Below are 27,643 nucleotides of genomic sequence, written 5' to 3' on the forward strand. Positions count from 1 at the left end.
ATAGGACAGTTGCCTCTCCATGAAACCTGATGCACCAGGCTTACATAGAAAGCAATGAAGGAAGTGCCCTTATTTTACTAGTCATGTACACAGTTACACACAGTTATACTTCAAATTTCAGTCATCCTTCCAAAATGCACAAGGTATGACACTTTATGCACCTAAATCAACTCTAACTATTTAAGTGCTGGCAAAATTGGGACCCCACATGGGTGTAGTAGTTAAGGTAAGAGCTAAAGTGGCAATAATTGATATTTTGCAAATCTCATGTGAAAGTGGGAGCTTGTTGTAAAGAATTAGGAGAGATTTACCTGAATCTGCAGCTTTAAACAAGTTTAAGATCACTGTTTTGGTTTTCTGTTGACTACTCACTGCTTTGGTTTGAGACTACAATCTTCCAGAAAACTACCCGACATGTGGTTTAGTTATAGCGTAGTTAAGTTTAGAGTTAACGCACCTGAAAATAAGACAACACTTAGCTCTGTATCAAGTTGTTTTAGTGCCTCACGCTAATCATTTTGGTTTTTAGGTGAACCAAGCTGAGAGAAAATAAAGGTAAGCGGCAAGTGAAAGCAAAACTCAACTGTCAGCCCCAGAGAATGCAGTCTTGTCTGGGGCCACTTTTGAGTTTCTTCCTTTCGAAACCCTTATATAGACTTTGTGGGTCCTTAATAGTGGAAAAGCAGAAATACAGCTTAGCATTGGTCAGACTAGAAGTAGGAAGAGCTGTATTCTTAAAATCCCCCTTGTACAAAAGAGCAGATAAAGCAGTTATTAACTAGCTACTCAACACAGTAGACCATTTCCTATAAAGTCACACATTTTCCTCAGGAGTTGGTAGGCTATAACCAAAAACAGAGGTATGAGAGAGTGCTAAATTAACCCTCTGAGGTCTGGAGCATCAATTCTGTATTTTGAAAGAAAATGTGAATAGTTGTTTATGTATGTCAGTTAGAATAAACACGTGTTCCCTGATTGCCCAAACTTGGGAAACCAATTGAAATAAAACAAATTACACAGATATAGATTAGACTTGAGAGGGCTAACAGGCTGGACAAAAACACACCTCAAAATGTACCACTCTTTAACCGCTGAATGTAAAGTAGTACATCAGAAATGATTCATGACTCGTTTCATTTTGGAAATGAATCATTCATAAAGACACTGACAAATTTCAGTTGGCGATGCCCTAATTTATTTATTTATTTTCCATCTCCACCTACTCCTCCACCCATAACAGTTGGGTATATAAGGTGTGACTCGTTTCAGAATTACTGTTGGTTAGGCTATCAGCGTGGAAAGTCATCAAGTTAAATTAAAGCTCTTATAAGCTCAAACATTCCCAAACCTTTCACACTGCCTGTTTAACCAGCAAATATTCTGGAAACATCCAGAATTTTCAGCAGGTTGAGCAGCTGCAAGCACCTCTGGAAATAAAGGAGGTGAAGAAAAGCTTCCGTTATGCTCTACTCATTAGTCAGAGCAGAGAGGCTGTCACGTATGGTCAGTGGGAGTGTCGAGCAATGTGGGTTTAATCATTAGGCACTGCGGTGCTTTTGTTCCTTAGGTGAAATTTTTAGACAAAAAGATCATGTTGGTCACAAGAAGGCCTCCCCTGCTCTCTCCATTTACTACATCCAGTCTCACTGCCGTCACCAAAGCTACCAAAAAGAAACCACCACAGACACCTCAGTGATTATTAGATTAATATCCGTGGTTAATTATTTGGCCGCAGGTCTGATGACTCAGTTTTAAATAATTCTCGAAGTGCAGCCTTTGTTGGCATAAAATCAAAGTAATACATTTGTCTTCTTCATCTTTGAAATGGATTAATAACACTGCTGGGTCGGGGAAGGGAAAACAGTACTTTTTAAATCTACGCATTTTGCCTTGATAACTGTTTTAAAATGACATCACGCTGTTTTGTGTGACTCCAAATGATATCTTCCTCTGCACCACCAGAAAATCATGCACTGTTGCAGAGCAGTTGACTGCACAGAGGTGGAGCAGAGGGAATGCATGCCTGGCTCAACATCCAATCTACACAGAATTCATGTTTTTACAATTTCAAGACAAAGCAGTTGTGTAAAAAAATAAAAATGATGAAAAACAACAATGTAAAAAGAGGATGAATGACTCAGTTAAGCTCACCCTAATCTAACAAACAGACATAAAATGAAACTGGGACTATTCTTAATCACAGGATTTGCTGTTTTTCAGTGTTTGGTATCACTGCAGATTAAAGAAAAATGTGCATGCTTCAACGTTGAGCTTTTTAAAAATGTGTAAGCATTTCCTTACAACTTCTTTAAAATGTTATTTTAGTTAGGACTACTATAGCCGAAAGAAAGTAATTATTTTTTAAACTGCGTTAACCAATGCCTCCCCACTAGTCAGTGAACACACCTGGGAGATAATAGGGCAAGTCAGAGACAACTGGTGTAGAGGTGGATGCCAAGCGGCTTGCAGATTCAATAGCAACAGTACTTTTTTGGAATTGATCTGTTTTAATATGAAGATGCAATGATGCATTTTAAGTTACTACACTGCACGTGAGGATTTGGGGGACAGAAAAGACTCCCATCTTTAAAGAAAAGAACTGCATCCATGACATTCAATTTCAGATCATTTCACTTCACTGAAGAATCTGTGAGAACGATCTCATATCCATTTTTCTTCAGATTGCTTCTGGAATAATCTTCTGCAGCAACTAGCCAAAGTGTTGCACTATGATTCTTTGGCCAGTATTACACAGCCCAGTTTGGCTCTCAGTTGGAGAACAGCATTTCAACTCCCTTCTGCTTTCAGCCAACTCATTCAGGGCATTGAAAACAAGAGGGCCAGCCCACACTGACAGCTTACACCTTCTGGAGTGAGACTGTAGCATTATCAACAAGGCCAGCACACAATATAAACACAAAGCCTGCTTGTGCAAAAAAATCCTGACGCACACACATCATGATACATAAATGCATTTCCTATAGTCTATCAAAAACACTCATTAACATCTGTGCTGCTAATGACAGTCTGAGAGCACAATAGCTTCAAAGAAGTAGAGGTTTGAGCTTGTTTGATCTTTTTCACCATAAATACCTAGTCTAGTCTGGCTGTTGCTCTGAGGCTGCAACAACCAAGATACTGTTTCAGAGGTTGGCCTTGAGGTCTAAGCTGAGGGTAATAAATATTCAAAAACTGCCAAGCCCTTTTGTTTGGGTATGGAATTACACTAGCAATATAAGCAGTGGTTATTCCCCAGCATAATAACACAGTTTACAGTCATATTGCTTTTCTTAAGAGGGTACGCTAAGCAGATTAGGAAAAAATAAAATAAAATGTGTTGTTATCCTCCAAACAAATGAGCAGAACTTGAGATGAAGATAGCTTTTGAAAAGAAAATTATTTTCTACATCAGGCCTCATCCCAGTTGAGTCATAGTTATGGCTTATTTAAAGAGGCAGCCACTTGTTTCTAGACAGTTCCTGAAGCACGTGGATTTCCATTTTGGAAACAAGTTGTTTTAGGGGGCAAATTGATTTTACTCATATGGTGATTTAGGTGATAAAAAAGCCCTCTGCACACACCACCAAATGTACGTCAATCACGTTTCAAACAGTTAACCACTCACTGACATGGCTTACCACTTGAATTCTTGCCACATATGAGGTGCTGGTAGGGCTGCAGCAGACCCCAGATCTCCGAGTCGTTGCAGATGGCTTGCTCCATTGACTCCAGCGTAAACTTGGGGATCCCGTTATCCCTCTCCACGAGCGCGCTGCGCAGGACGCGGGTGAAAACCTCTCTGAACAGACTCTCCATGCAGGCGGTGAGGTATATGGCAGCGTGCTCGTGGATCCTTAGGGCCACCCGACTATCCACCATCCACCTGAAGAACTTCCCCACGGAGAAGACCAGCCCGCAGCGCGCGGACTTGCCTCGGCTGAACTTGTCCCCGGTGCTCATGTTGTAGAGGGACAAGGCGCTCAGAGCCGCCGTGATGCAGTTGACGGAGATGGTCCACGAGAGCACCACCTTGATGGCGCTTTGGATCTCGTGCTTGGTGCACTTGGCGTAGCGCAAGCTGAGTCGCTGCGCCTCCCGGGCCACCCTCACCAGCGCGCGGCTAATGAGAGTCGACAGTCGCGCCAGGACCTCCGGTGGCGGGTTGCCCACCATCAGCTCCTCGTCTTTCCTCAGCGCGCCCTCCACCTCGCCCAGGGTCCATGGCACCTCCTCCAGCTCGGGCAGCTTGGCGCAGTGACCCGAGCACTCCAGTATCTCCGTGTCCTCCGCCAGGACGGTGTTGACTGTGTCCAAACTGTTGTGTCTGCTGTGCATGGATTCCGTCAGATGCCAGCAGTTTCCCCCATGCGAGATGGACTGATGCGTGTCGGAGCAGCACAGCGACACGCTGGACGACCTAACCGAGTCCGCGGCTCCACCATAACCAGAATCAAGCGTTAAATCCTCCAGCGTCCTCACGACTGTCTTACCCTTGCCTGCCATAACTGCACCGCATACTGTTGGGTATGCTTGGTCTCCCAGTTAAATGCCACAAACTCGTTTCAGCGCGTTTCTCCGCCGCAATCTCCCGATTTAAGCGTATTCCCCAGAATGAAGAGTGGAACGACACCAACGAGCATCTACTTTTCTCCTCCTCTGCGCGTCTTGCTGTCACCGATATCCTCTCCTCCTGTCCACAACTTCATAACCCGAGAGCGCACAAACCCTCCGCGCTCACTGCAACAAGCGCAGCGCAGGCAGGACTCCGATGGAGAGGAGGAGCATGAGAGCGGCGGGCTGGAACGAGCCAATCCGCGTATCCATCAGTTGTTACTGACAGAGAGGAGCTACCTGCTGCTTTTCAGCAGAATCTACCTGGAGCTGGTGAAACACAACAGTTCAGTGGAAAACACACTATTGCGGGCTGCTGTGCCAGCCAATCTGCTGTTTGTAGTGGCGTTGCTGCAGTGTCATGTCACGACAGTGCCAGGATGAGAGGAAGGTTCCCACTGAGAGAACACATGGCGCAAATGGTAAAATAGACAAATTCCGTGTTAAAATAACGCAGGGAGACGAAAATAATTTAATTCTACCGCATAAAACTCAGATCCACCAATCAAATAAGATCAATGAGTGGATTCAATGAGGATTCAAAGATTCAAAGATCAATGAGTGGATGTTAAATTAAGCATAAAGAAGACGCTGGCTGCTACCTTGCCAGCATTAAGCTGTTATTTTAAAGTGTTCATACTGTTATCTAAAATAGCAGTTTCTTTCTGTGCTCTATGAAAAATAAGCTTTTCTGTGTAATACTACTAGCTGCTTCGTTGCAGTGATGCTATATTTTATTCTTCCTGCTGTCATCTGTAGATGAATTTCACAGCTTTAAAATGTATTAAAGTTTTGTACAGTAGCTGTATAAACACACAATTCCTCATGTGAACAGGTCACTGATGTACCATGAATTCAGTTTCTTGTGCGTGTGTGTGTATGTGCTTTAATGTATGCAAAGGTATCAGCTTTTCTGCATTTCCTTTAGTCTGTTCACTGACTGATGTATTTGACCTTTCTAAAGCTTCTCTGGACATGATTAATCACTACAGGAGTTTGCTTGCTAAATTTCACCATGAAAATCCATTCATCCATCATTCTGCTGGCCAAAGAAAAGGCAGGATGCAATTGTAAAATCATAGCAACACCTATAAATAATAATAGGCATCAGTATTCACCTGTATTCACGAATAACAGTGCAATTTTGTAAAATAAAAGCGCAGCGCATTTTTTCTTTAGTTAAGTACAGGTCAGGCTAGTGTTCTTATTACGATTGCACTATTTTTTATTTTTGCTGTAACTAAATAAATCATTTTAAAGTAAGACTTTAAAAACGCTATTATTGGGTGTTTAATGAAATGTTTCTTATTCTGTTCAGCTAATAAAGATAATATTAACCCACCTTCCTGAAATTTTCTGAGAACCTGGATAAAATGTTGCATTTCTAACATTAGACTTCTGCTGTGCTTGTTTTCCACCCCTAATGTTGATTTTGAAGTATGACGTGAAGCGTCTGCAGTAGAAGTAACTTTCTTAAGGTGCACCACAATCTTTAATGTCTGATCCTTATAAATATTTCACTCTCCAGAGAACATTGCTCTGAGCTTTTTCCAGATCAGAAGTCTTTCCGTGCCTCTGTGTCAAGGTTTAGCAGCACTTGGAAGATTTTGTTGTTGAACGGTTTATTCTCCATGATACAATATTTTTGTCCAGCCATGAAAACAAAGCGTGAATGTGCTGAATTCTGATTACTTGCTGAGAGGAACAGTTGGTGGAATGATGATTCATCCATTCTGTTGGGGTTTCTCCTTGTACGTCTGAGCTGGACCAACCATCTGTCCACACTGCCTGCCACGCCAGAGGCCCTTTCAGATTTTCTTAGCATGACATCACATTGCATGCCTGAACTGACAAACCTACACTGGACTTTTTTAAGAGGGTCTAAAGAGGATGTGACTCCCACTGCTGCAAAAGTGATTGACGTGGTAAAAGTGTAAAACAAAACATGGCTGTATCTTCCTCTCATTGTTTGGCTGACACACAATAAACAATAAGATTACCACACTGCATTATGTAGGTTTTATACCAAAGCAGTGGAGTTTATTTATGTCCCGAGCCTCCACAGAGGCACGCTGGGCCCCTTAATAGTATTTATTACAGATAATGACCAATGTAGGAAGACTTTTATTGACTTAATATAGCGTTATCTAAGCAAAAAAGAAAGGTTTCTGATGCTAGTGATGAAATGGAGCCCCAATAAAGAAAATGAAAAGGATGATAATGCATTTTGCATGAAGAACGCTTCATAAAGAGTTCCTAAGCAGATGCCACCATTAGCACACCTCATCCTCCAGCAGTCTGCCACGACCTCTTGATGCAATGCAGCATATCTTGCTGACTAACTCAGGTGAGAGTGGTGGAGGTGGGCAGCTGTCAGCTGCATCTCTTACATGCACCGTGGCGCTCCGAAGCTTGTCCTCACTTATTAAGCCTTGGTTGCCTGGTAACAGAAAAATTATCATGATTTTCCCGGCATGATGATAGATTGTTAGTATTTTTTGCAAGCTGAATGAGTGGATCGTATAAACATGTTTCCTTAGTCATGAGGTCCAGTCACATTTTTTTTTTTAAATGGTAATTTATTCAGTAATGTGTTCTTAGATTTACCTTAGTTTGAAGTGCTTTGTGTAATTATATGTAGAGTATATTGCTGTATACTGTGTTATGTCTCTATATTAGAAAACTATTAAAAATGTCTGAGACCAGGTTTAAAAAAAGGGGGACTAAAGTGTTGCTGGCATTTTAAAAATGAGCTACAACTGTATATGGGTTTATGATAGACATATATAGTTAAACTTTTTTTTTATTCCAAGGCTTTTTAAAATATAAATATTTGTATAATTTTGTGTTTTTGACATTCCTAGCTAGACTCCATCTTATTTTGTTAACATTTATATTTTTAAATGTTAATTTTAGGTTATTTATTACAACTGAGTTGCGAATTTGATTGGGAATGGCTGTCTGTCTCTATGTTAGCCCTGCGACAGACTGGTGACCTGTCCAGGGTGAACCCCACCTCTTGCCCTATGGCAGCCGGGATAGTCTCCACCCCACTGTGATGCTGAAATAGACAAGTGGGAGAAGATGAATGGATAAATGGATGAATGGCATTACAATTGAAATCACATTGTACCTTGTTCTAATTTTAACATTGCAGTAATCGATTACTTTGTAATTTCCTCCCAGTTTGCTATTTTACACTGTTTCTGGACAACACTTGTAGCTGTAATGTTAGTTTTGATAGATAAGTGCTATAAACTTGATTTCACACACACACGCACATATATATATATATATATATGTGTGTGTGTGTGTGTGTGTGTGTGTTTCATTCTTCCTTGTTTCTTTTATGTAGTAATAATAATAATTATAATGGATTTCAAGGTAAGATAATTTCTGGATTTTGATCATAAGTATAATATAAATTTGCATTTCCAAGTTCTAACTGCACTTTTTCTTATTTTCCATATCATTATGATGAATAATGATAATACATGACATCACATTTACATAGGCCTTGTCATTATCATGTGTCGATACAATTGATCATCGTGAGCAAAGTAAGGGGGCCTACTGACGTGATACTATACTGCCCCTCAGTGGCCAAAAGTCGGCACTACTTCACAGGCCAAGACAGCATTTTGCATCTTGCATAATTACAAGCTGTTTTATGTAAGAGTGTTGTGACGCATTTCTTTTTCGGGATAATAAAGAGTATAACATTTCCTATTCCACTACAACTGCTAATGATTACTACCGCTAATATTATTATTAACAATATTCAGATGTACACGTTTACTTTTATGAAACCTTTCAGGAAACAAGGCAATTGGAACAGCTTTCTGAAATATAGGAGGTTAAGTAGGTAAAAAGAAAATGTAGTGTAATGAACATATAAAGTGACAAATAAAAACTAGTCTTCACAAGTTCACTGTCTTTTGTTTGTAGGTTGGGCAAATTTAAGAGCAAATTCAGAAAATGAGAATTCATATCATGTTAACTACGAGCTACACTTCTTATTGCACTAGACCACACATGCACACACACTGACAAGGAAGCGAGTGCCACTCGATCATGCCGGACGTCATGTGCACATCCGGGTTCTTTTAGTATAAACAAGCCAGTGCACTCTTGCAACTGATGAGGACTCTTTTTTATTGTTAAAGCTCCACATTTTTACCCCAATAAGTCTTTAAAGTCTGTGCGTGTAACCTCTGTAACTCATATTTGTATTTATTTTATTTTTTTCATTAACCTGTTATAAAACATGAAGTATACAAATAGAAACACTCGAGTATGGTTAAGATTTCCGAGTCTGCTTTACTCTTAAGATTATTATTAGCCAAACTTAATTGACCCGCTGACGTGCTATGTCCGTTCAGTCCGCCATAAGAGGTCATAATTCATCAGTAACACCAAGCGGGTAAGTTATCTGTGCATGCTGGCATGCAGAAAGCACGCTGGAAAAACGTGACCACGCCGCGAAACGCACAAAGCGATTCGGACCTATCAGAAGGCTCGGAACTACGCACATTGGCAGTGGGCGGAGTCTCGGCTGTAGGTGCGGTGAAGAGGTTGAGCAGCTATTCGTGGACGTTGTAAAGGAAAATCTTTTGAGGTCGCAGCTCAAAATATCAGCTCAACAGTGAGGCAGACGGGTTATACGGAATCGAGAAGCGGTTATAACAGCTAAGTATTGATCTAGCTAACAGTAGGACGACGAATTTTACAATATTTCTGTTAGAAATTGTATTTTACATAACCAGCTTCCCTGGTATTCGCGGCACGGAACAGCCGGTCTTGCCACGGTGTCTTGTGGGTTTAGATTACAAGCCAGTTAAGTACTCTGTTATTGCGTTTGACTTAATTAATATCTGTAGAAAGCAGGCCCGCCCAGGAGTGTTAGCATATATTTATACGTTAATTTTTTCATCATTCAGAAAAACAAGTTATACAACGAGCCGCTCTACTTCTCCGCAGCACACCGGGTCCTAAAGCCCGCCGCGTTAGTTGTCATATTGCCGGAGCGCGCGCGTTGCCTCGAGCCCAAATGGTTCAGCAGCCAGCGGTTTCTACATTTTTCGACACTATGGAAAAAGCTCTGTTAGAGCAAGGATAATTATAAAAGTTGGACTGCGTTATTGAACCCCAAAAGGATTTCTTTTTCAAACCAATTTTTATTCAAGGTGATATTTTTTCTTCCTAAAAGAAACTGTGAGTGAGTAGTTGGGATAAAAGTCGAGTGAGCACCAAAAGACTGTTGACCTCTTTCAAAAAGGAAGAAAAGGACTCGTCCAGTTGAGTAATGGTCATTAATACGATCCACTGGTTCAGGAAGGGCTTGCGGCTCCACGACAACCCGTCGCTCAAGGAATCTCTGCTGGGAGCGGATACGGTCCGCTGCGTCTACATCCTCGACCCCTGGTTTGCGGGCTCTTCCAACGTTGGCATCAACAGGTGGAGGTGAGGGAAGCGTGAATTTAACCACGCGCTACCACACATGTAGCACAACAGGATGCATTAACAACAGCACAAGATAAAAACGGTTGCAAACGGCACATTTGTATCCATTTACATAACATATAGCATATATTGTTGTTTTGTGTATCTTTGTGACGGTTTCATATCTCTTTCTGGCTGTTGTGTTTCCTAATGGCTGTAATAACATAGCAACAGGATATGCAGTACTTTGCAAAAGTCTTATATTTAGCTTCCAAGGAGCTAGATTATTTGTAATATTTTAAGTGGTCTTGTGAAATGTTCTCCATGCTTGCTGAAGATCTTTCAACATTTTTCTTGAGACTTTAGCTGCTTTTTCACCTATATTGAGTCCAGTCTTTGTACCTGACCAGGTCCCTAACTAAAGGGATGAACAAATGTTGTCTACAAATCACATACAACATGGCAACAAACCAGTTTTAAATTGTATTGTTTGTCATTTTGTTACTAGCAGGCTGTCACAAAAACACATAATTTGCTCTCATTTCTTTATTTGAATATTTAACAAATGCCTAAAATATAGTAAGATAACAGTTTGACAGGCATAAAAACCTATTCTTGTGCCAACAAGGTGATCCCCGAAGAGGTATTAACTGAAAATGTGTGGTATCTTGACATGGTGTGCATTGTGTCCTTAAAAAATTTGAGGAAATAGGACAAGCTCAGGACAAAAGAAGTTGTTTCAGGCCTAAAAAAAATAGTAGATAAACAGTATCTGAAAGTCACGTTCTTAAGGAACATGAAAAAAATCCAGCAAAGACATGACACATTTGATCCATCTACTCTTAACTGATGTCTTATCAGAAATGACCTCAGTCATTTGGCTGTCAAAAAGCCACTCTTAATAAGGAGAGGAAGCAGGGACAAAAGGCTGAGGTTTACCAAATTACACAAGAATTGAATTAAAAAGTAGTGGCAACAGGTCTGATGGAGTGATAAATCCAAATTTGAAATTTTTTCACACCATCATTGAAATGTACAGAGGTCAGGAGAGAGGTACAACCGTAAGTGTATACATCCATATGGAAAACATGTTTGAGATTCTCATGTGAGCTAGGCTGTGTTTCAGACAGTGGTGTTGGAGATCTTGTCAAAATTGATGGAATTATGAACCCAGAAAAATACAATCAAAATCTTTTTGGGAGAACTGTAAAAACCCCGATTACTTAAAGTAAGAGGAACAAGACTTTCTGCCAAAATCACAAAGTATGTAAGGAATAGCATGGCAAAGCATTGCCCAACTGGTTTTTATCTTGCATTTGAGGTCAAAGCTGTTACATTGTTTGAGATGTTGATTGCCAAGTTTTGTTTGTTTTTGCAAACAAAGAAAGCCTGGGTGTTTTCTAAATGAACCAAACAAAAAGAGGCCATGGAGCTGCTGCACTGTCACCTGAATTTTGACCTACATTTACGAGGTATAGCAAAGTACAGCAAATTATGACATAAACTGTATATAAGGTCACTAACATATATTTGCACTCACTTACTTCATCTCATGTATTGTTCACTAAACTATAATCTTCACTAAGTTATCACTTTGAAACAAAACATCAAAACCAGGAGAAACGTCAATTATATCAGTTAGATCAGGCATAATGAATACTGACTACACACATAAATTATAACATTACGTTGTCCTTCAAAAGGTGACTAAGATCTCAGATGGGTAAACAGTATTTTCACCTCCCTGGTAAACTCTAATTATTCTTAAATGACTTTCAGCTGATGATATAATGTTAAACTGTTGTTTATAAAGTGGTTTATTGCACATCAGCAGATCTCAAACACTTTCATATTCAGTTTCTTTGACTCATTTCAGCACAAACCACATATACTAACTGGTTTGTGTTACATGGTTGTAGCATTGTGAATTACATTCGGATCAGTAAATATTTCCTCTGTAAAGATTAGACACATGAATGTACGGATCTCAGACAGAGCTGTAAATGCTAAATTGCTTTGAGCCGTTTCCACACGTGCACTGCATCTATGAACTTTGGTAGGACGCAAGTATTTGACCTAGTTGGTTTATTCGATATTTACCCAACCAGCTCCCTAATACAGGGTCAGTGTGATGCCAGATTATGATGGTGTAAGAATTAAGCATTGGGTGTGAAGAGAGAGGGAATTCAGCCTATGCAAAGACTCTGGAGATGCATTTGTGTGTATACCTCCTATGTGATGAAGTTGTTTGTAGGTTAAATGTCTGCTGGTTGAGAAGCTGTTGTGAACAGGAAGGCTGTGACAGCAGAGTTCACCACAAAGAGGAAGAAGTGAGAAAATAAAAAACATCAAAGTTTAAAACATTGTTTTCTCACTTCACAAATGTGTAACAAAAAATGGCTGCCTCACAGAATTTTCACTGCTTTTAACACTTCACTACAGTGAAGTTCTTTGTATATTATAGCTTCTGTTCTCTCACATTACTGCCTGTTTCACATCTTGACACTCACCTCAAATATCATAAACGTGGATCTGCAAGCTACCAAGATACTCTCAATAATCTGGCGCATTTACTTCTAGCAAGTGGGGGTCATGTATCCTCCCTTCTGTATCTTCTGTCCAGGCAGCTCTATTGCCTAAACCACACTGAATATTATCAGTTGTGTGAATGCATCTTAGCACACTATTTCCTGCTGTGTTCCACATGTGGGAAAGGATCTTAAGCATCTTCATATTCTCTTGAGGTTTGCCGTTTTTAGTCTGAACTGTTCGGACTAAACTTTAGATGCTAAAAATGCACTTTAGATGGCTGTTTTATTTTTGCATATTTCTTGGCTTTTCTTAAAATGACATAAGACTATATAGTGTCTACTTTTGACCCTATAGTCCCACATTTCTAAAGATTTTATGATGAAGAATTTTATGTAACTGACATTTCATGACCTCCAGACTGTCAGCATGTGTCTCCGATTGTTTCACAACCAAGATAGTAGCAGGCTGCTTGTGTCTAGTGACACAAAGAAGTATATAAAGCTTTACAGGGTCATGTGTTGGAGATAAGTGCGTGGACCGTTGACTTTAATGGTCTGATACCCAATGGCTGACAGTTTTCTGGAAAATTCCCTAGTAAAAACAAACAGTTGGGATCCTTTTTACTTATATGTTCAGTAGAACTCAGCTTCCTGCTTCTGTATAGAAAATGCAGCATCTCACTTGGCAGTTTTTATGGTCTACAGGCAGGTGCTGGATGAATGAAAGTACCCCTGAGGTTTAAAGTACAGTAGGGGTCTCCCTTTGTGTTTTATGTTTCTGTTCCCGTCGTGAGCTTTGGTTTGCGTTGCAGTCCCATGCCGTCTCTTAAAGAGAAGGGGAGCATAAAAGTCGGGCCAGTTATGAGCATCCATGTTGTTATGCTTCTGCAGTTATGTAACAGCAGCCTGGGCTGACGCAGAGCCCACGCAGTTCACTCAGCATGCCCTGATTCATTCCTTTTATTTAATTTTTTTATGCACAAATCAGACATGTAACATGGTGTAAGACCAGAATCTCTTATTTGTAGTCCAAAAACTCACCTGGTGAAAATAGAGCTTGGGTGAAATATATTAATTATTCTCCCAGTACAAATAAAGCATAAAGGAAATGCCTAGTTCAGATTTGTTGACCCATGTTTCCAAAAAGCTAATAACTTATTTGACTGAATTTGCTGAATTCAAAGATGGCATATACTGCTTTGTTTCAATCGTGTCACTGTACTGCTGTGCTTCTGGTTTTTATATCTCAGTAAACTTTACTCAAAGTTAAACCAAGCAAAGGTCCAAAATATGAGGGCGCTGTAAAAATCTCCCTGTAGCCTGCAGCTGCTATAACTGGCACCTGTTTCTGCACATTTTTTTTTTTTTCATTTGAATTGCCTGCTAAAGAGCGAGCACTCCCTTTTCTTGAGATGTAGGCGGTGATCCTCAGTGATTAAGGTAGGCCAATGCCAGATGACATAATCATTATAACTTTCCCTCCTTTCCACCAGCGACAGGCATAGCATAAGTAGGTCAGTGTGTTAGGAAGAAAAAAAACCTATCCATTTCTCTCTTCCTTTTGACCTACTTCTGCACGCCTGCTTCTGCAAAAGACCCAACTCTGGTGTGGCACACTGCTTTGAACACTAATCCCAACAAAGCTGCATCCATCTGATATCCATTTTCAGATCTGTTTAAGCTAGTTGAAATTCTCATGCTGGGTGGCCCATGATTATGAAGGTTCATTTGGTTGAAATTCTTGTGGAGTTGTTTGAAAAATAGGACAGATGTAGGAGTGAAAATAATGAAAAACAGGTATGAATGGATTTCGTTTAACACCGAATCCAGCACAGCTCTGTCTCTGTTTGAATACCATAGATGAACATAGCTTAAGGACTCTGAGTAGTCTGAGTCTAGCTTTGCAGAATCAAACTGTCTTCACAGGTCAGGAGAGCAAAGCAGCTGGCATAGGAAATGACCTTGGACTGGCAGGAATAATCTGGTTCAAGATGTAGGAAGTCTGTTAGCTGTGCTGTAGCTCACACTCAACAAAGACACCACTATTGTAGCTAGTCTTAAACAACAATTCACTCTTATCATTAATGAAGTTTCAGTTGCTTTGTGTCACACTGATATGATATTATCATTTCTCAAAGCACTGTTAAAGCTTGAATAAAAACTTGCGAAAGCGATGTATTTCCTGTGTCAAATTGTTATCAACATATAATGACATTATCCACGATTTGTCTCGGCAGAGTTTCTGACCTTGCCAGAGTGAATCATTTGCTTGGTGCTACGAGGAGTGCGGTGTACAGAGAGGCCTTAATCTAAAAAAAAAAGAAAAAAGTTAATGTTCCCATGAATACATGAAATTGCCGATCTCCTGGCTCTAGGCTTACTTTCCTGTTTCAGCCAGTACCCACAAAGTTGACCCCCCATGTCATATATAATACATAAAGAATAAAAAAAAAATACGTTTAGGAAAACAAATTTTGGAGTTTCAGAAGAACCGTAATACACAGACAAATGAATAGATTTAACAATTAATAAATACCATCCATCCATTTATTTCTGGCCGCCTATCCAGTAGTCTTAGCGGAGATACCCAGAGTTCCCTGTAAGTTAATACCTGTATTTCTGTTTACTGTTAGTTTGGGGACATTTGTTTACATATTTTTCGGCTTTGATCCTATGTTGCGGTTATGCAGTTAAAATGTCTTCCTTATTTACCATAAAACCTTAAAACCCACACCCCTTGTGTTCTTTACATGACAATAGATTAGGTCAGGTGCCTGGCTGAATAATATTTGCAAAGTATTTAAGCTTTAATAATAATGAAAACTACATAAAGTTCACTAGAAGCCCTTACCTGGCTGTCTTATCAGTAAAAGACATAATTAGACCGGAATGATACAGGAAGCATCCACCTACAAATTTTGTTACCTATAGCAACAGAACGGGAAGCACCACATTACTGCCGCTTTGTGTTTACATGTGTGTGTACCTGTGGGTGTGTGTTCTGATGCTTACAGTTGGTATTTTTTTATTTTGGAGAACATATAAAAACAGAAGCAAATTATACTATAGTTCAGTTATTGCACTGTTGTTAAACCAATAAAATGTTAATGCTGGTTCATACTTCCACCAGTTAGGTCAGCACATTGTATTTAAATGATGGCTGACGTTGCATACAGAGATGATTAAACTCATGGATGAGGGTTGGTCAACTCATGCACCGTCTGCATGATTCAGCCTTGAGTGTGTGTTCAGCCTTGGCTTTTTTTTTTTTTTTTAATTAAGGGACACTTGATATGAAGAGATATTGTGCTTTAGCTAAACAGTCCTGTTTTACCCCACAGTTTGTCCCACACTGGTGTACATTTGCTAATCTTACATGTCTTGTTTTTGTTACTTAAAGAAATAACATTTTACATTTTATCAACGTGGGCTATGTAGAGCAAGGACAGTAAATTTGAACTTGGAAAAACAAGAACGTAATAATAATCTGCTATGACAATAGTGGAATAAGTCTTGTCAAACTTTGTTCATGCAAAGTGGAGGTGAAATTATGTGGGGGACCAAAAACTGCCAAAATCAAAAATTAGTAAAGAAATGCCTTAATAGGAAAAAAAAAACTGATATGCCATTAAATTGATATAAATAATATTCTGAAATAATAGGATTCTAGATATATATTGGCATTAATCTATTTGTACAAATATGTAATTTCCCCATTATAACTATTTATTAGTTTTATTCCTTCTGAGAGACAAAGGTCCAAACATAATTTAATTAAGGAATAGCTCAATAAATGATTGAATAAACGCATTTAAAACTGAATAACTGATATAAAAAAAAAATCTAGTTTAAAAGTCAGATGAAAAATGTCAGTTATAGCATATATTTATGTATTTTTGGTGTTGAAGGGATATTTTTAGAGTTTGCATGACAGGATATGTACATGCAACAAGCAAATACATCACACATCAACTTCAGTTAATTTACACATTTTTTTATATGTAGGCAGATAAGAAAAGATAAGTTTTTCCTTAGTGTGCAAATCAGATTCAAGTTGAGTAGAGCTTAAAGGTCTTTTATTACATAGGATATATCTTCAATAAAGTGCAATAAAAATAGATAATTTCATGTAATTTGGTCATTGACTTCAAATCTTCAGTATATAAGATGTTTGGTATGTCTTAGTCAATTGGTAATTTAGAAAAAAAGATTTTGAAGGAGTGGTCTCATTTAATTCAGCTGTATAAAAATGTCAAAGAGCAAAGTGAATGGAAACTTCTACTCTTTTAAGGGCATTTTACCTTTTGCCTGTATAAGCTAAAATCAATAGTTGTACTCCCTAATCAAACTCCTTCATCATGCAGTGACTGATATTGTAGCATCTTTATGAACATTGACACAGATTTCCTTGTCATCTGCAGGTTCTTATTGCAGAGTCTTGAGGACTTGGACTCCAGCCTCCGTAAGCTCAACTCTCGTCTGTTTGTGATCCGAGGCCAACCCACTGATGTCTTTCCCAGACTTTTCAAGGTGAAACTTGAATCTGATTTAAGCTGCACAACCAACAGTGCCTCAAACATTTTGTGTGAATCCTAAACATTCTACGATTTACTCCTTTTTTCCAGGAGTGGAAAATTACTCGTCTGTCATATGAATACGACTCTGAGCCCTTTGGGAAAGAGCGAGATGCAGCTATTAAGAAGCTGGCCTCTGAGGCTGGAGTTGAGGTGACAGTTCGCATCTCCCACACACTCTATGAACTGGACAAGTAAGTTATTATCACACCTTACCACAACAAACAGTGCTGTCATATTGTTCTTTGTCCTGAGCAAGTTTTTTTTATGAATCTGTTTCTGATCTTTGCATCTGCAGGATCATAGAGTTAAATGGGGGTCAGTCTCCCCTCACCTACAAGCGGTTCCAGACTCTCATCAGTCGTATGGACCCTGTGGAGGTGCCTGCGGAGTCCATCACTGCTGAGATAATGGGGAAATGCACTACCCCTCTGTCTGAAGATCATGATGAGAAGTTTGGGGTCCCCTCCCTGGAGGAACTCGGTAAGGTCTAAATTATGTAATGAAATGTAATTGTAATAAGTAATTTTCATTTGTGGAAAAAAGCAGCACTACTAGTAGCCGTCTAAAGCTGAGTTTCCACCAGAGATTGTTAGACCCAGCAGCTGTTACTGTATTTACATACAGTCTGTGCAGCAAACATAAACTGCATGTAAATGATGGACGTAATTGCAGGTGTGTCTTAAATTGGATCAGATTCACTCTTACTCACCACCAAGATGGACGCATGCATTAGGGACAATTCCAAGTTGGAGGCTTTATACCAGACCTCACTAATTAATAATTCATATAGTAACATGTCCATCTTTTATATACAGATTATGATGCCAAGGGTAGAATAGGAGTCCTGTGTCAGACTTTACACATAGCTGCTGATTTGAGGAAAGAGTTGTCAGATATTAATCTAACTGTAGTAAGAAAATATGACTGAGCAGATGTTATCTGCTCAAATCAACATTAGTAGTGAGTTATTAGATTTACCTGGGTTTTCTGTAGCTTTTTAAACTTATTTCTAGTAGTAGTGAATAACTTTTTCATTCTGTTTTTATGTCTAAAATTAGTTAGGGGTAATATCTTCCTTAGCAGTTCATGTTTAAAAATGTCTTAAAAACACAAAAATATATTTTCTCAGCAGTTATAAAGAAAACTAGTGAAACTTCTGGGGCTTGAGCATAATCTGCATTTAAACACATAACATGGACATGGACATGCCCTATTTTTGGCCTTCATATATGGATTCATATATTACTTGTTGTATTTCTTCATAAAAAAACACAGGACACTGTCCTGTTGCATTACTGATTACTCTTGCCTTTTTTGTTGTTTCTTTTGTATTTTTTTTGTTCATTTATCTATAAAAATTTAATAAACAGAATTATAAAAAAAATAAAACAAAAAATGATCAAGGACAGGAATAAAAAGCCCTCTTTAAATAAATCTACCTACACATGTAGTTAACCCTCTTGTTGTGTTGGTTTGCCCTCTTCTGGTCATAATGAAGATTACTAAAATGGTATAAACTGCACATATTCTTTTCAGGGAATTAAAAATATATGAAAAATGATAATATGTGAGTTTTAATTTGACCCCTGCAGGTTTTGATATTGAAGGCCTGTCCTCAGCTGTGTGGCCAGGAGGAGAGACTGAAGCTCTCACACGACTTGAGAGGCACTTGGAGAGGAAGGTCAGGCAAATCGAGCAGAGAATTTTTGTTAAATCATTTTTTATTTTAGTACAATCCCACTGCTCTGTCATTTAAAATGAGTTTCGCTGTGATACAAGTCTCAGGTTTTCATGTGATTGTTCCTATCAGGCATGGGTGGCAAACTTTGAACGTCCTAGAATGAACGCCAACTCACTGCTTGCCAGCCCCACAGGCCTCAGCCCCTACCTGCGTTTCGGCTGCCTCTCCTGCCGTCTCTTCTACTTTAAGCTTACTGACCTCTACAGGAAGGTAAGTGTGTAGGAATATACTTAATTAATTACACTTAAAAAATTGGGTTTCTAATTATCTTTGAAGTCTTTAAATAAGGATATGAAGGATATGTTCCACAAGAACCCAACCTGATGTGTAAATCAGATTCAAAACTGTGAACAAAGTCATCCTCTTGACAACCAGAATTACAGTTGTCATATGACAATGGTCGTCCTGGTCAGAATTTACATCATGTTGCAGGATTAAAAGCAGACTGGGTGAGAAACCTTCAGGTAGGGCAGATGCAATCAACCATGAATGTCTTTTATTTCCTCTAGATCAGGGGTCACCATTTCATTTTCCCAAGGGGCCACATGAGAAACTACAATTGTAGTGGAGGGTTACACCAACAAACTGCACTTGGTTCTGCTCAATATTAATTTGATCTCTTTATAAGCTTATTAGTGCAGCCCCCCCCACAAAAGTCCCATTTTCTCATGTGTCCCATTGTGAAAATTATTTGCCATCAATCCTGTTGACAAAGCGCTCTATTTACATATTCTTGGCCCAGCTCAGCTAAACTGTTAGCAACTTTTGACTTTTAGGGTGGATTAAAGCACACCGCTGTGCTTTATGGAAAAGGTGATAAGGATTTCTAACACAAGAAAAACAATCGATAGTCATAATATCTTAACCATCTTGTTTGATCTTTCTGAAAATGGATGGCCTGAATTAAAATGAAAATGAAAATGTGATTAATCTCCCAACCTTGTTAGGAGAGTAAAACATTGTTTGAACTGAAGTGTGAACAGAAGACGCTGTAATTAAGGTAATTTTTCTTTCACGCTCAGGGGGAGAAGGTTTCCAGCATATCTTCTCCTTGTATTAATAGGAACTTTTTTTTACTGATAAAATGATTAATATATTGAAATAATTTTCTCATAAAACAGCTGTTGAAAAAGAAAATTAACCAGGTCATCATACATCTTGGTGAATGTAGTAATTAAAACCAGTATGCATATCAGAGTCAAGTGCAGATTTTTGATGCTGTGGTGGATTATCCATCTGTCAATCAATCCATTGTCTGCAGTTTATCAGGGTTTGGGTGACAGGGACAGCAGTCTGAAGCAGAGCAATCAGACTTCCCTCACCGTGCCCACCTCCTCCAGCTCATTGGGGGGAGACACAGAGTTGTACTTGGCTAGCTGCGAGATATAATCTCTCCAGTGAGTCCTGGGACTGCCCTGGAAACAATAGCGCTACTCCAAGTCCCCATTCTTGGTGTAATATTTAAGTGTAAACTATTACTGTATTTATTTATTTATTTATTTATTTATTTTCGATTAAATATAAGAAAAAAGATGAAGGATTTTTGTCCCTTTTTACATGTTTCATTTTTAGACACTTTACCTCACAGGGAGGAATCGAAAACACTGACTCAGATCTGAGTGCAAGAGACAGGGATTTACTATATGGTTGCAGTGGGGCTGACTGAAGGCCGTGGCTGGTATTAGCAGGCTGCGATTTGGCTGATTGTTGAGTAAGTTAAGTGGTGCTGCACTGAGCTGGAATCTTTTTAGGCATGCTGGTGAGTTTGGTATGCGTATCACCAGGCTGAGAGCATCATTGGTGGAAAGCTTTTGGGGGTACAGTCTGATGGCAGAACAGGAGATGACCGAGTGGCAAGGCCAGACACCCACACACACACCAATTGTCTACAAAATGGGGCCCATAACAGATATGAGTAATGGAAAAAACCCAACACAAGGAGTGAGTCATGGAAGGTACACCCAGTACTATGACATCAGATATATTTGCAGGGGTGATTTAATGCTCTGGCTGTTTATTTTGCCATGTAATGATTCACAGTTTATTCTGTAATGAGGTGAATTAACCAGTACTGCCTCCCTCTTGAATTTTTTCGTTTTTCGTTGTATGTTTGGACTCAAGTGCTTATATGTAAATGAGCTAAAGTAATATAGTGGTTTAGTCTTTATCTTTTATCACATTACCTACTACTACCACTACTACTACTACTACTACTACTACTACTTCTACTACTAGTACTACTTACTGCATTTCGTTGCCCTGTACCTGTGCATGTGCAATGACAATAAAGTTGTCATTGCACATTATAATAATAATAATTTTCCTTTAAAAAAAACAAAAAAAACCCCTCCTGCGTAATATACAGCTGGTGTAGTCAAATCTCTGACTGCCTCAGACAGTAACGTGTCTTTCTCCTACTTGACAAGGTGAAGAAGAACAGCTCCCCTCCTCTCTCGCTCTACGGTCAGCTGCTTTGGCGTGAGTTCTTTTACACAGCGGCCACCAACAATCCCTGCTTCGACAAGATGGAGAGTAACCCCATCTGCGTTCAGATACCCTGGGACCGCAACCCCGAAGCGCTGGCCAAGTGGGCAGAAGGCCGCACCGGCTTCCCCTGGATTGATGCCATCATGACCCAGCTGAGGCAGGAAGGCTGGATCCACCACCTGGCTAGGCATGCTGTGGCCTGTTTCCTGACAAGAGGAGACCTGTGGATTAGTTGGGAGGAGGGAATGAAGGTAGACAGTGTCCTACTATTGTTCTGATGGGAGTAATGCTAGTATCTGGTTTCTATTTAATTCATACCAAACACCACTTGGGGAGTTTAAAAATAGAATATAAGTTTACTTGCTTGCATCCAAAATTAGTTTTTTGCTTTTAGAAGCTACTGTTTATAGTGAGTAATGGACTACTTAATACATTTATGCGTTTTTTTTTTTTCTTCATGAACATTTAACAAACGAAAGCCCTGAAAAGCCCAAATGGTTCTTCACTGAGGAGCTGAAAACAGACTGTATGTACAAGGAGGCTATAGCTTCCTCGTCTAATAATCTAAAATTATGCACAAACGTCTGAGACTTGTATTCTTCTTCTGGTTGCAAATACAAGACTGAACCCTACCCTATGGGGGTATTTTTGAAAGTGATACCATCTACTGAATATCTCAGATGAGTTTGAATATTGGTGCCCTAGACCTGTAGGTCAAGGTCAGAGGTCAAGTTTTCTAAAAATGTGTGTACACAAAAAGATATCAACTAGAAATTTATACCATAAGTGCCAATATTGTTGTGTTAGTAAAAAATACTGGCACCTATTTAATAGTATTTTATTTTATTTACATAATGAGTGCCGCTCCTTTCAAGACACAGTGGCATTTTTAAATTAATAGCCATTATTATTATTCCCAGTAAATATTAAATATTCTAAGCACCTTGTGGCAATAAATAGCTGATCAGCATAATCAGCTGCTTCTTTAGTAAGTCACTAATCCTCAGCATTAACTGTAATGGAAATGTAATGAACTGCAGCCCGTTAGTCTCTGCTCTGCTCTAGCAGCACAGCAACCAGAAAACAGAGCAGGAGACAGATTATCGTCTCCAGCTGCAGTCCAAATGCGGCATGAAATCCTCTCTGTCGGAGCAGCTAATTGACATCAGGGAACTGTATATATTTAATCAGAAATTTACCCACAGTCATTTTTTTGTCATACTCAAACACTTGACTCATTTGTTGTTAACCATCTCAGCAGGACCAAATATTGCTTCCCAGTCGATCTGAGATGTTTTTGATTGTGTGTTCAGGTGTTTGAGGAGCTGCTGCTGGATGCAGACTGGAGTGTGAATGCAGGCAGCTGGATGTGGCTCTCCTGCAGCTCTTTCTTCCAGCAGTTCTTCCACTGCTACTGCCCTGTGGGTTTCGGCCGCCGCACAGACCCCAACGGAGATTACATACGGTAGGGTTGCATCTGTCAAAACATCTGTACTTGAAAATTTTTGCAAGAGCAGTAAAAATTTACAATGCAGGAGTAAATCTAAGGCTTTTATCATGTAAAATTAAATCCATAAAAAAACATTTTAGTGAAAATTCTTGTGACACACATTATCTCACTTAGTAAACAGACACAACCAAGCAATAAAATGTGTGCCTACTCAAAAATAAGGTATCAGAGGAGTCTGTGTTTGAGAGATTTCCATCTAACATTTGGGTGGTTAATTCCACCATAGCAGTTGACGCTTTTCCTGGAAATTAATTATCCCACTCACATGCCAACTAAACCTCTTCATCTCTCCGCTCAGCCGCTACCTGCCCATTCTGAGGGGATTTCCAGCCAAGTATATTTATGATCCCTGGAACGCTCCAGAGGTTGTGCAGAAGGCAGCCAAATGTATTATTGGAGTACATTATCCAAAGCCTATGGTGCACCATGCAGAGGCCAGCCGTCTCAACATCGAGCGAATGAAACAGATCTACCAGCAGCTCTCCTGTTACAGAGGCCTCGGTAAGGATGCAGATACAGCATTATTAAAATTAAAATGAAGAAAGATCAACTGATGGATCACAAGCAGTGATTTGCAGTTAGATTTTTTCAGAACAAGTCTTTCCTTGTTTTTAATATTTTTCAACACAACTGAAACTGCTACTTTGGTGTCATTTGCAATCCTTTGGTCCATGTCACACACTCTGCTCCATCAGCTTTCCAATAACAGACTGAACCCCACAAATATCTCTGAAGTGGAGGTATTAGGCTTTTCCTTGCTTTCTGTCATGTATACACTTCTACAGTGATGGATGCTCATATTAAAAGCTCAACGAGGCTGGGATGTGTAAATAATCCCAGTAATGCCACATCTTGACATCTCTATGGTGTCACTGAGAGTGGATATCTTTCATAAGTCCCACCCACTTCTGTTCAAAGCTTTTAATTTGGATGGGCAGCACCAAAGCGCAATAAGAACTATTAGACATTGTTAATCATACAAAGCTGCTCTCCTACACCTAAGATTAAAATTATAAAGCTGGAAATGAAAATACCTGATTCACTTAAAAATAAATAAATAAATGCCTTATTTTGGACTGTAGTCAGTGATTTTAAAATGTCTCAAAAGTAGTAATGAAAAAAAACTCAAAGTCAGCATAAATATCTACAAATGAGGTATTTAAACCATATACATTTTCAGTGTTTTAATTTGGTGTTTTTAATATTATTGTTTGTGTATGTTTTGGACTAACTCTGTAACTCTCTGTGTCTTCAGGTCTTTTGGCTACAGTTCCATCTGGCTCTAATGGCAACGGAAATGGAAATGGAAACGCTGAGGCATCCTCAGATTCGATGCGATTCTCTGAGACTTCACGTGATGCTGCAGCTCCATCTAGTAAGTGGCACAGAGACCCACTCCTCCTCTGACACTTCAAACTTGTGGATGTTTCATGACTTCCTGTGTAGCCTCTGGCAGTGAACTCTTTGAAGAAGACCTGTTTGTTCTTTTATTTATTTCTCAGCCTATCAGATGCCAGTTCACTCCCAGGGAGACTGGCAAAGTGGTGTCATGATGTACGTGCAGGGGGATCCGCAAACCAGCGTCGGCATGCACCAACATGGTGGGGACTAACTACCCGTGCACCTTCACTTGATTATCCACTTGATGCTTATCATTTTCCTGTGTGTGCCGCTTTTACTGGTGCTATAACTGGACTGTATCACTGATTATCTCAGTTTCCAGGGTTTTTTTTTTTATTGTAGACTCTACATTTTTATGAGTCTAAACAACAAGACAGTTAGTTTTAGTTGCAGCTGACCATCACCCATCTGTCATTCTAAGAAAAATAATCTGCTCACCCTGCAGGATATTTTCCTTCAATAACAGGCGTGCTGATTAGCTGGGAAGCTTTGGCTCTTTGCTACCCAGAGAAAAGCCATTGAACATGACTGTGCTAAATTTCACACACCATTAAGAAGAGAGCAGTGGTCCCTTTAAGTCTAAATTTAGTAGAAAAGTAAAAGGACTTCCTCCTGACACAACCAGCTGATTTAAACTCCAAACTTTGTTGTTATGAGGTGGCGATGCTTATCACTGCCCCTACACCTTCATAACACGTGGAAGTACATTTGTTTGTGTTGATTTGTTGTCAGGTCTACATGGAGTGGATGGACATGCAGTGAGTGTTGTTAGGTTAACTGGTGATTGTAAATTGCCCTTAGGTTTGAATGTGAGTTGCTGGGATAGAGTCAGTCTATTAGTGGAAGACAATGGATGGATATTTGAACATATAGCAGGTGTTTGCACAATGGTTTTATAGTGTAGTGGTTTGATCTCAGGAGGAGACACAAGTGCCTCTGGGGCATCCAGCATTAAAGAATGCAGCATACCCACCGTGGTGACCCCTGGTAAATAAAGTAAATAAGGGAGCACCTGAAAGCAGCTTTTTTAAAAAAAAAAAAAAGGATTCCAGTTGATTGGACAATATGAAACCGGTCCCCAAGTGGAACGAGTTTTGCGTACTTTATGTGCTTCATGCATTAACTGCATCCTTTCATGCATCTTCTTCAGTGTTTCGCTGCTAATCCTTGAATCTTAATTGAAGTTCCAGGTTACGCTGCCAGTACCAGTATGATGTGTTACACTCAAGGCACGCAGCAGAATCCTGGTCCTGTAATTCAAAAAGGTGCGAGTGAAACATTTCACTGATTGATGATGATTTCTTTTATTAATCTTTCTTAACTGGTTGAAAAACTTGAGTCCCAGTCCTGTGTTTGACCATCACTGCACGCCACCCCTAAAAGAGTGTTTTCATTTTAAGCCATGTTTTTGTATTTAGTCGAAATTTATAGTTTCATGGTTTATTGAAATGTGCTCTTATGTTTTTTTAGGGCCTGAACACCACCCCACCACTCAGACCAGTGGCAAACGACACAGTGAGGACTCTGGGAATAGCAAAAGTTCCAAAGTCCAGAGACAGAGCATCCACTAAAGAGGTCAGTTGCAGTCTCACACATTATTATTATTATATAAAACACATACAAGATGTACTTTAGTGAGCAGCATTCAGAGAGGTGGGTCAGAAATAGGAATTTTATTCCTTGTTTTTAATAATACGGTGAAACGTACTGACTGTCAGTCCTTGTTTTCACTGCTTCTGCCAGTAGAAACCATCTGAACAAGGCAGGCATGAGCCAAACCTTTTCAGTGTTTTTATCAGCCGTTCCTGCCTTTATAATCCACAATATCCACACAATGAGATACACAAATTTTAAGTCAGTAATTAATAGCAGTTTACTAACCACTGTTAAGAGGAACTCTGAAGTGATGTAATTGCCAGCCAGAGGTTTAAATGCAGCACCACCTCATGTTGCTTTCATTTCCTTGTAGTCATGTTTCAGCCTCTTTATTTTATGTTTTGCTTTGCTGTGGATTTAACTGAAACAGCTGCTACCATTGTGATTGTGAGTTCAGATGAGAGGAAGATAGTTGAGTGTTTGTTGACATGGCTGATTTTTTTTTTTATCAGTGTTTATGTTCTTTAAATGCCGGATTCCCAGTGTTCCGTTCATTCGTCGATCAAACAGCAGACACACATCTGGACCAGTAACAGTACACCTACTTCACTCAGAGTTCCTGTAATGCAGTAAATATTTGTATGGTCTCAAAGCACCTAATTTCAGCAGATTACCCTCACTCACCTCAGGTCATGTGACAGGAAAAGTTGTAGGTCAGATTCTCAATGTTTTGTTTTCCTTAACATGTAATGTTGGAATGTTTTTCAGTGCGCTGAAAAAGTCAGCACTGAAGGAGTTAAATGTATTTTCAGAAATGTCTGAACATGCCACTTATTGTTCTTTCTTCTGTTGCAGGTGTTTCAATCATATCGAGAACACAGCCAAAACTAAACGGATGCTAAAATAGACTCAAATATTTTTTACAGCACTACAATGCACGAACACACCTTCAGGACGGGCATCCCCACCTGTCACAAAACATGTTTCTCAACTTAATCGGACTGAATATTATTACAGTGTGGGCCAGCCAGTGATGTTACACTGTGCTCCTGTTTGGGTTAATAATGCTGAGACTAAAGTCTTTGTGTATATAATGAATTTGCTAAAAGCAGCTCACATACAACGTGTACATATTTGGATATTGTATGTGTGTTTTCTCTCTTTGTGTAGCCATAGACCCGTTGATATATTTTTGATATGAGAATTCATTGTGGATTGATCGTTCTTTTGGGGAAATTTTCAATAAAAAGAAATGCATTTTTAGACCTTCCATTAAAAACTTAAATGGTCAGAAATGTCTGCTAATGCACCCGAGTTTTTAAAGTTTTTCCACATTGAGCCCATCGAGTGTAAATGTCAGCAAAAATCCTTTCTGTGTTTCAGTACTAGTGGACTCGTTTTATTCCTTCAAACTTCTATATGACACAAACCATCATGTTATTGCCCTCGTCTGTGTTTATTGAGAAAAGGTGAGAGGACTACAGAGCCTGCATATTCCTGGTGTGCCACCCCACCACCCATATACTCTCTAATAAATGTACCACTGGAGAGAAATGCTTCACTTGCTTCTTGTTCCTTCTCAATGTGCTTGTTTAATTAAAACAGCTTCAAATATACAAATAGTTTCAGTCTTTTCTTTGTAACTCAAAAGTCAGAGTTCAATCTTTGAGAAAAATTTGCAGTTTCCAAATGTAATCAGCCCTTTCTAGATTTGTAGGTTTTCATTCAAGTTGATACACATTACAAT

General features: G+C 39.3%; 2 protein-coding genes across 4 annotated transcripts in view; one reads left to right on the plus strand and one right to left on the minus strand.

Moving 5' to 3' along the window:
* The window catches only part of LOC309692194 (ankyrin repeat and BTB/POZ domain-containing protein 3-A), a 271,823-nt gene extending 266,525 nt beyond the window's left edge, over positions 1-5,298 (minus strand). For both annotated transcript variants that reach the window (XM_082510454.1, XM_082510453.1), the window contains exon 1: positions 3,639-5,298. In XM_082510454.1, the coding sequence (XP_082366580.1) occupies positions 3,639-4,503 (865 nt within the window). In that variant the 5' untranslated portion in view covers positions 4,504-5,298. The remainder of the gene's footprint in view (positions 1-3,638) is intronic.
* A 3,836-nt stretch (positions 5,299-9,134) lies between these two features.
* LOC309692281 (cryptochrome-1-like) lies at positions 9,135-27,516 on the plus strand. 2 transcript variants are annotated; one of them, XM_082510620.1, is made up of 15 exons: positions 9,135-9,797; positions 9,890-10,074; positions 17,006-17,114; positions 17,210-17,352; positions 17,457-17,641; positions 18,754-18,842; positions 18,972-19,112; positions 21,329-21,640; positions 22,703-22,854; positions 23,198-23,400; positions 24,155-24,274; positions 24,402-24,500; positions 25,485-25,565; positions 25,771-25,875; positions 26,752-27,516. In XM_082510620.1, the coding sequence occupies exons 2-14, from the start codon at positions 9,917-9,919 to the stop codon at positions 25,869-25,871; spliced, it is 1,893 nt and encodes a 630-aa protein (XP_082366746.1). In that variant the 5' UTR covers positions 9,135-9,797; positions 9,890-9,916; the 3' UTR covers positions 25,872-25,875; positions 26,752-27,516. The 2 variants fall into 2 exon arrangements, with proteins under 2 accessions (XP_082366746.1, XP_082366747.1); XM_082510621.1 differs by lacking the exon at positions 25,485-25,565 and having other exon boundaries at positions 9,135-10,074.
* Positions 27,517-27,643: the final 127 nt, after the last annotated feature.

Source organism: Aulonocara stuartgranti (genome assembly GCF_965226115.1).
Source record: "Aulonocara stuartgranti genome assembly, chromosome: 17".
NCBI classification, from domain to species: domain Eukaryota; kingdom Metazoa; phylum Chordata; class Actinopteri; order Cichliformes; family Cichlidae; genus Aulonocara; species Aulonocara stuartgranti.